Source organism: Rhinopithecus bieti, unplaced genomic scaffold, assembly GCF_001698545.2.
Source record: "Rhinopithecus bieti isolate Rb0 unplaced genomic scaffold, ASM169854v2 scaffold_5179, whole genome shotgun sequence".
NCBI classification, from domain to species: domain Eukaryota; kingdom Metazoa; phylum Chordata; class Mammalia; order Primates; family Cercopithecidae; genus Rhinopithecus; species Rhinopithecus bieti.
The window spans coordinates 1,016,732-1,025,649 of NW_016804741.1; the positions used below are offsets into that span (position 1 = coordinate 1,016,732).

At 46.2% G+C, this 8,918-nt stretch overlaps 1 protein-coding gene across 1 annotated transcript in view; it reads right to left on the reverse strand.

Annotated features, from left to right (window-relative positions):
• ATP8A1 (ATPase phospholipid transporting 8A1) overlaps positions 1-7,970 on the reverse strand; it is a 283,721-nt gene extending 275,751 nt beyond the window's left edge. The window contains exon 1 of the mRNA XM_017870339.1: positions 7,645-7,970. Coding sequence (XP_017725828.1) covers positions 7,645-7,693 — 49 coding nt within the window. The 5' untranslated portion in view covers positions 7,694-7,970. The remainder of the gene's footprint in view (positions 1-7,644) is intronic.
• Positions 7,971-8,918: the final 948 nt, after the last annotated feature.

Here is an 8,918-nt window from a genome sequence, read left to right on the forward strand (position 1 = left end):
ATAAAATTTATAAAAATTGCTTTTTATTCCTTTTGTTACCTTTTATGTAAATAAAACATAGTATTCTACATAGTTAAAACATTTTAGAGTTGCCATTTAGAAAAACAATTCCTAAAACAACTTCTGGACACATCGCTTAGCACATATTTTACATAATAAAATAAATGTCGTTATATTTTAGCATTATAGTATTCAACAGAAGAAAACGCAAACCACTGGATAGGTATGTGAAGTTTTTCTGTGTGTGCACTTCTTTAGTTTTGAACAATTTAATCCTTATTATATGTAAAGTAGAAGCTCCAGAGCAGTTTCTATTTTATCCAAGCAAGAGCCTTTGGTAATCTGAGAACTTCACTGTGACTGATTCTGTTGCCTGCCTGATATAGTTTGGCTGTGTCCCCACCCAAATCTCTTGAATTGTAGATCCCACAAATCTCACATGTCATGGAGGAACCCAGTAGGAGGAAATTGAATCATGGGGACAGGTCTTTCCCATGTTGTTCTCGTGATAGTGAATAAGTCTCACAAGATCTGATAGTTTTATAAATGGAAGTTCCCCTGCACAAGCTCTCTCTGCCTGCTGCCATCCATGTAAGATCTGACTTACTCCTCCTTGCCTTCTGCCATGATTATGAGACCTCCCCAGCCATGTAAGTCCATTAAACCTCTTTCTTTTGTAAACTGCCCAGTCTCGGGTACGCCTTTAAGTGTGGAACTCCCTAGAGACTTGTTGAATGGCTTTGACCAAAATGCTGATAATGATACGGACAATGAAATCCAAGCTGAGGTAGTCTCAGATGGAGATGAGGAATTTGTTGCAAACTGCAGCAAAGGTGACTCTTGTTATGTTTTAGCAGAGACTGGCAACATTTTCTCCCCACCCAAGAGATTTGTGGAACTTTGAACTTGAGAGGGATAGTTTAGGGTATCTGGTAGAAGAAATTTCTAAGCAGCAAAACATTCAAGAGATGACTTAGGTGCTGTCAAAGGCATTCAGTTTTAAAAGGGAAGCAGAGCATAAAATTTTGGAAAATTTGCAGCCTAACAATGCGATATAAAAGAAAATTCCATTCTGTGAGGAGAAATTCAAGCCCGCTGTAGAAATGTGCACAAGTAAGAGGAGCTGAATGTTAATCACCAAGACAATGGGGAAAATGTCTCCAGGGCATATCAGAGACTTCATGGCAGCTCCTTCCATCACAGGCCTAGAAGTTTAAGAGGAAAATACGGTTTCATGGGCTGGGCCCAGGGCCCCTCTGCTATGTGCAGTCTAGGGACTTGGTGTCCCTTGTCCCAGCCACTCTAGCTGTGACTAAAAGGGGCCAAGGTACAGCTCAGACTGTTGCTTCAAAGAGTGCAAGCCCCAAGCCTTGGCTGCTTCCACGTGGTGTGGAGCCTGCAGGTGCACAGAAGTCAAGAACTGAGGTTTAGGAACCTCTGCCTAGATTTCAGAAGATGCATGGAAACGCCTGGATGCCTGGACAGCAGTTTGCTGCAGGGGCAGGGCCCTCATGGAGAACCTCTGCTAAGGCAGTATGGAAAGGAAATGTGGGGTCAGAGCCCCCACACAGAGTCCCTACTTAGGCACTGCCTAGTAGAGCTGTGAGAAGAGGGCCACCATCCTCTAGATCCCAGAATGGTAGATCCACCACCAACTTGCACCGTGCATCTGGAAAAGCCACACTCAATGCCAGTCTGTGAAAGCAGCCAGGAGGGGGACTGTACCATGCAAAGCCACAGGGGCGGAGCTGCCTGAGACCATGGGAACCCCCCTCTTGCACTGGCATGACCTGGATGTGAGACATGGAGTCAAAGGAGATCATTTTGGACCCTTAAGATTTGATGGCCCTGCTGGATTTTGGACTTGCATGGTGCCTGTAGCCCCTTCCTTTTGGCCAATTTCTCCCATTTGGAATGGCTGTGTTTACCCAATGCCTGTACCCTCACTGTATCTAGGAATTAACTAACCTGAGTCTGATTTTACAGGCTCATAGGCAGAAGGGACTTGCCTTGTCTCAGATGAGATTTTGGACTGTGAACTTTTGAGTTAATGCTGAAATGAGTTAAGACTTTGGGGGACTGTTGGGAAGGATGATTGGTCTTGAAATGTGAGGACATGAGATTTGGCACAGGCCAGTTGGTGGAATATGGTTTGGCTGTGTCCCCACCCAATCTCATGTTGAATTGTAACTCCCACAATTCTCATGTGTCATGGGAGGAACCTGGTGAGAGGTAATTGAATCATGGGGGTTGGTCTTTCCCATGCTGTTCTTGAGATAGTGAATAAGTCTCATGAGATTTGATGGTTTTAAAAATGAGAATTTCCCTACACAAGCTCTCTCTTTGCCTGCTGCCATCCATGTAAGATATGACTTGCTCCTCCTTGCCTTCTGCCATGATTGTGAGGCCTCCCAGACATGTGAAACTGTAAATCCATTAAACCTCTTTCTTTTGTAAATTGCCCAGTCTTGGGTATTGTCTTTATTGGCAGTGTGCAAATGGACTAATACACTGCCCAATAACCATACACCCTTTTCCTTTTGTAACACAGCACTGGGTAATGTGTCCACCTGGAAATTTCCATTTCCCAGCTTGCCCTGCAAATGGAAACCAATGTAAAATAAGCATTAGCTTTTGTGTGGCGCTTTCTGGAAAACCTGTTTGTCTTTCACCCTTCCATTTTCTCCTGGCTAAAACTATTGTACATGATGGCTGGCACCCCAGCAACCATGCTGTGACTTTATGGAAGTCAAACTCTCAGGACGGTGAAGCAGAAAGGCACAAGGAGTCAACATCCCTTATGACTTTGTGTAGCAAGCACAGCCAACCCTGACCGTCTACCTCCATACTAGTTTTACAGGAGTGAGAAAAACTATTTAGTGTAAGCTACCATTATTTCAGTCTGTTTCCAGATTACAAATGCTAAGTTCAAACACCCATTTGATTTATCTGGGACAGCTAAATAAAGAGACCTAAAATTCTTAGTCTTCTGCTTTACCTACTCTTGCCTTTTGGCAAATTTTTCCACTATCAGATTTCAACTATTGTTTCTCAACTCAAGATTCCTAAGTTTGAGGTTTCCCACATCTCATCTCAAAATTTCCAACTACCTTTGAAACATGTCCATTTAGATGTCCCAGTTACCTCAAAATTTGAATTAGTATAATCTCTTATTTTATTAATCCTTCTTCCCAATTTCCTTATTGCTTAATAGATTTTCTCAACCAATCAAGTTCAAGACTGTAATGGGAATTTCTTCAAAATGTGTTTCACCAGCACCAGGATATCTTGGGAGGCTCATTAACAAGGTGAATCCCCAGGCCCACCACAGATTTACTCAACTAAATCTTCATGAGCCAGCCCAATATGATCCCTGGTAATTTATGAACACATTACCAATATGTTATTACCAATGAAATATCAATATGCTATTCCCAGTAAGATCCATGGTAACTTATTAACATTAGAATTCTAAATTATTGCTTCAGAATTGCCTTTTAAAAAAAAGTCTTTCTCTCTCCTGCCCTATGTTTACTAAATATTCACTAAATAGCAAAGTCCTATAATATGATTGATATAATTTGTCTGTGTCCCCACCCAAATCTCATCTTAAATTGTAGTTCCCATAATCCCCAAGTGTTGTGGAAGAGACCTGGTGGGAGGCAACTGAATTATGGGGGCAGGTCTTTCCTGTGTTGTTCTCATGATAGTAAGTCTCATGAGATCTGATGGTTTTATAAAAGGCAGTTCCCCTGCACATGCTCTCTTGCCTTTGCTCCTCCTTCACCTTCTGCCATGACTGTGAGGCCTCCCCAGCCATGTGAAACTCTGAGTCCATTAAACCTTTTTTTCTTTATAAATTACCCAGTCTTGGGTATGTTTTTATTAGCAGCCTAAGACCAGACTAATATAATGACCTTTGTGACCTCATTTCCTACTATTCTTCCTCTCACTACTCCTAATTCCAGATTCTCTCCTGCCTTGGGGCATTTGCTCTGGCTGGAACACCCTTCCCCCAGATCCCTACCAGGCCAACTTTCTTATTTCCTTCATGCCAACTTTTCAATGAGGACTAGCCTAACTAATCTGCTTAAAATTGCAATCCGTCCACCCACCTTAAACATTTCACTTTCTCTTCATTTTCCTCATAGCATTTACCACACAACAAACTCTATAATTAGCGTATTTTGTATGTGTTTTGTCTCCTGCCTCACTAGAAAGTAAGCACCTCCAGGGGCCACACTTTTCCTCTTCTGTTAACTGAAGTATCCCAAGTGCCTGCCTGTAACAGTAGTTGAAATTCAGTAGACAACTGCAGAAATCTGATTCCTCCCTTCCCATTCTCACTGTTCCACTCCAATACTAATTCTGACTTTTGTCATTTTAAGACTGTTTTGCAACAGTCTATCTACAATACCCTTTCCTCCAAACCAGCCAACACACTTCCAGACTTACTAAGTTACTATTTTCAGGATGTCCCTCCCTTATAACGATGTGGCACCCAACTGGCCCTGTTAGATATTATATATTGGAGTTACACTTAAATAAGAAATTAGATTCAATGAACTCTACGATCCTGTTCATATATTTGGTCCTGTGTCCAAATGACTCACCTTGGCATTTAAAATGCTCTGTAATCTGGCAGTAGTCTACCTATCCAAACTTACAGCCTACTCCTTCCAAGTTTCCCTATGCTCTCGGCCAATTTCCTTAAGAACTCTGATATAAGCCGTGTTCACTTTCTCCATTTGTTCATATCAGGACTGTCTTCAACACTCTCCTAACTATAGAAATAGATGTCAGTATCCTTTAGGATCCTGCTGCTTAGACTGTGATCTGCAGGCCAGCATCCTTCAGCATTACCTGTGAGCTTGTCAGAAATGTAGTAACTCTGGCCCGACTCCAGACTTCCTGAATCAGACTCTGCATTTAACAAGATCCTCAGGTGATTCCTATGAACCTTTGAGTTTGAGAAGCACTGTTTGAGGGCTCATCTCAAATCACACCTCAATGAAATGTTCACTCGGCAGGCCTCATGTTCAGGAACAAGTATGTACTAAATTCCTAATCATCCACAGGTCCTGCGTCCCCCCACGGCATGCACAATGTTCCATTAACAACATCCCCTTAGACTATTTATTCCCTTTTAAGTCCTTTCTCCTCAGTTTGGTTGTAAACAACTTACAGGCATGACAGTCATACATCTGGCCAATCTGGATGCAGGGAACAGAAACCCATTCAAGTCATTTCAAGGTGGGGGAAAAAGAGCTTATTTTAATGCTACTTGGGAACTAGGGCTATAAAATTCGGGGAGGGCAGGCTTCAAGGTCTGGCCACCCTCTCTCAGGATCTGTGTCTGCCCATCAATTCCGTTCTCTTTGCTATCTCTCTACTCACCCAGTTTCTGCTTTCTTCTATCAGCAGCATTCCCATGACCTATTATGGCCATCCATTCTCTCCCCTACCAGCCTATTTACCTCTGTTCCCTTCTGCTTTGACTCTAAATCTCTAACTTTAAGGTTTCCAAGAGAGAGATGATTAACACAGAGACTCTTTTTGAGCCAAACCACAAGGTTACAAGTGTCTGAGTCACATAAGAATTGGTTGCCCCTGGGTCAGGAGCCAACCATAGTCCAATCAGCTGAGGCCAAAAAGGCTGCAGTTCAGAACAAGGCCATCTAGGCAGCATGGGCCTCTCTCAAAGGAGAATATTCCTTAGGAAAGGTAGGACTATATTTCTTAGGAAAGAAAAGTGTGGGCAGAGCAGGCAATGAGCTACAACGCCAGCCCCACAGAATCATCATTTGTCTTCACCACCGTCCCAAGCACAATGCTGAAGCTATAATAACTGGAATCAACCAATATCAGGGGAAAGAGTTATTCACCAAGCACCACTATGGCCCTGACACTGTGCTGGCCGCACACAGAATACGAAGATTAAACAAGCAGCAGTTCTTGTTTTCCCAGAGTTCTTAATCCAAATGTGTCACTGAACTAGTTACTTGACCTTGAGCAAATTACTAAACCATAATGGGCCACAGTTTCCTCAACTATCAGATGGCACTCCACCTTCACCAACCTCCAGGAGTGTTGTAAGGTTCCATAAGGTAATCATTGTAAAAGTACTTTGAAAAATACACAAGTCAATCAAGAACAGTACTGCAGCCCTGTAATCCCCTCACATGCCACAGGTTTTGCAGTGCTCTCAGATTTTTTCTCTTCCCCCTATTTCCCACAATATATGACCCATCAATTACTGTTATTTAAAAGAACACCACCAACTATTACCGTTATATTTTCATACCTCTATGACTAATTTCACTCAGAAATGTAAAAAAAATGAATTTTAGTGTGCATTTTAAAATATTATAATGTATTCAACTGTGTATGTAAAACTATAATGCCCTATATATTTTTTGGCGTATTACAAAAGACAGTGTGTACCAAATTCCTATGTAGTACATAGGCCAGTTTTGACTCTTGTGTGGCCTTCTCCCCACAGCAGTTTCATTTAATACTTCCGAAATACTGCAATCAGAAAATTTCAGGGACCCTATTTTTCAGGGAGACCCTAAGGAGAAAAAATGACCTGTCTCCACCTCTGAAATCCAATTCTCCTAACTTATATATCTTTTTTTTTTTTTCTAAAACCACTTTACCACCGTCTTACATTAAAAGATGGAGGTGGGGAGGAAGAGCGGGAATCAGTGATGATGGCAAGATAGATTTCTGAAAAACATGTTATTTCACCCTCTGCAGGATTCAAGTACAGGTTTATGGGAGAAGACAAACAAACCTTGGGATATTTATGGTCTTGGCTTTGACGCGAGCAAAATCAAATAATATTTACAGAGTGCCTGCCACATGGCAGGCAGGATGTTGATGGCTCCTCGGATACGATGAAGAGTCTGGGCCCTGGGAAAGCTTACTTGCTTCTACCCCGGAGCATCTGTTGCTCAGTGTTGACAACTGTGGCCATTCAAGAGCTGGCCCCAGGTGGAGCAAAGAAAACAGCTTCCACCTGGCTAAAAAGTCAGGTCAGCTGGTGGAAGTGAGGGTTTCGGGCAAAAGGGAAACAAAAACGAAACCTCAAACGCGAGCTGGTGGGACTCCGCTGCGGGAGGCAGAATTGCAGAAGCTGTAATGCAGGGGACCCACTCGGCACCCGGCCCCTATGCAGGCTCCACGCGCTCCGAGAGGCAAGGGACTACGGATCAAAGGATTCTGCAGCCCGGGAAAAGCAAACTCGCTTCGCTGGGAGCTCAGATAGGGGGTTGCAAAACGGTGGGCGCTGGAGACAGAGGCAGCGGGCTGGGGATCTGCTCACATAGGATGGAGAAGCTGAGTGGAAATCGAGCTGGTGGGGAGGGAGGTGGGCAGGGCGAGTGCTCTCAGTGACTGCGGTGCTAAACACGCCTCGGGGCTCCCGCCGAGAACACCCATTCGAAGGTACTGGAGCCTGGAAAGGGTGTACGAGTGCACTGGGGGCAGCGCGGGGGGAAGGGTCCACTAGGGGCTGGGCGCGACAGTCGGACTGCCGACGGGGAAGAGGTGGGATGCGGTCTCTTCCAAGATAAACACACACACTCACACGCACACTCGCCGCCCGACCCGGGTTAGCCCCGAGCCTCAGCGGCCCCTCACCCTCGGCGCGGGAGCGGATCTCCGACACGGTCCTCCGCATGGTGGGCATCGCGGCGGCGGCGGCGGCTGCGGCTGCAGGTGGGTCCTCAGCCCGGACTCTGCACCTGTCACCTCGCGGTACACGCTGGAGACCCGGCTGCGCCGCGCAGGGCGCTCAGCTGCAGCCTGGGCAGCGCCACCCACCTAGGGCAGAGCCGCCGCCGGGCGCGGCCCCCGCCCGCCGACAAGAGGAGAAAGGCGGCGGTGGCGGCGTCCGCAGAGGTAGGCTAGCTCTCGCTGCAGCCGCGGAGGGGCGGCTCGGCGAGGGGCGGAGCTCGGACGCCGGCGCCGGGGGTGGGGCCTGCGGGGCGAGCGCTCCCCCACCCGCGGCCGCTCTGCTAGGAAGGCGGGTGAGGGGCGGGGAGAGCCAGGGGGAGCCTCCTTCGCCCCGCCCCTCCCCGCTTCGGACCGTATCACGACTCAAAGGGGGGGATCAGCTCTTAAGCTCTTTAGTCCTCCAGCGTTTTCGCTCCGCCCTGCAGAGTTAGTTGACCCGGTCCCTCCTCCAAGCTACTCGGACTCTCTCACGTCTTGCTCAGAAAGGAAAGAATGCTCCGTCTGCTGCATTCTCACGAATTCCCTCCCGCTACCCCTGGCTTTTGATCGCAGTGGAGCCGCCCGTCGTCCGGAAAGTGCTGTTGGGTCTGAGCAGGAAAGCGAAAGCGAAAGGGTCTGGGACTACAAGGTTTAGCTCCTAGCCAGAGCAGGGTAAAGGAACGACTGTTCACCGTCTGGGTGTAATTCTAACCTCTCTGCACGCCCAGCCTGACTCGGGGCCTGAGTCGCACTTGTCCTCCTGCCTCACCCACTAGCAACAGGCTGCGAGGTCGGGAGGCCCCGGGTGCCCATGGTCCGTGGGTCTTGGGTGCATCTGGGGCCCGCCTGCAAGTGGGCCCGGTGCATCTCCCTAGTTCAGGCTCTGCAGCCTGACAAGGCACTGAAATTGCAGTTAAGCCAACTAAGTATTGGCCCAGGTGGTTCACAAAAGACTTTTTTTTCTTTTAGTTAAATCTGCATAAAGTTGGATGCAGTCGTTTTATCTGCAAAGGGGAGAGGAATCTTTGTATAAAATCCATAAATAAGTTAAATTTTAATTTGCCGATGTCCTTCAGACTGTCATAGCCTCATTACCTTTTATTTTGTATACCGAGATCTATGCTAACAAGTTGTCAAAACAAGTATTTCACCTTCAAGTTAAGATGTAAGGTTTTGTGCTGTTTCTGGCAGGAAAGCAA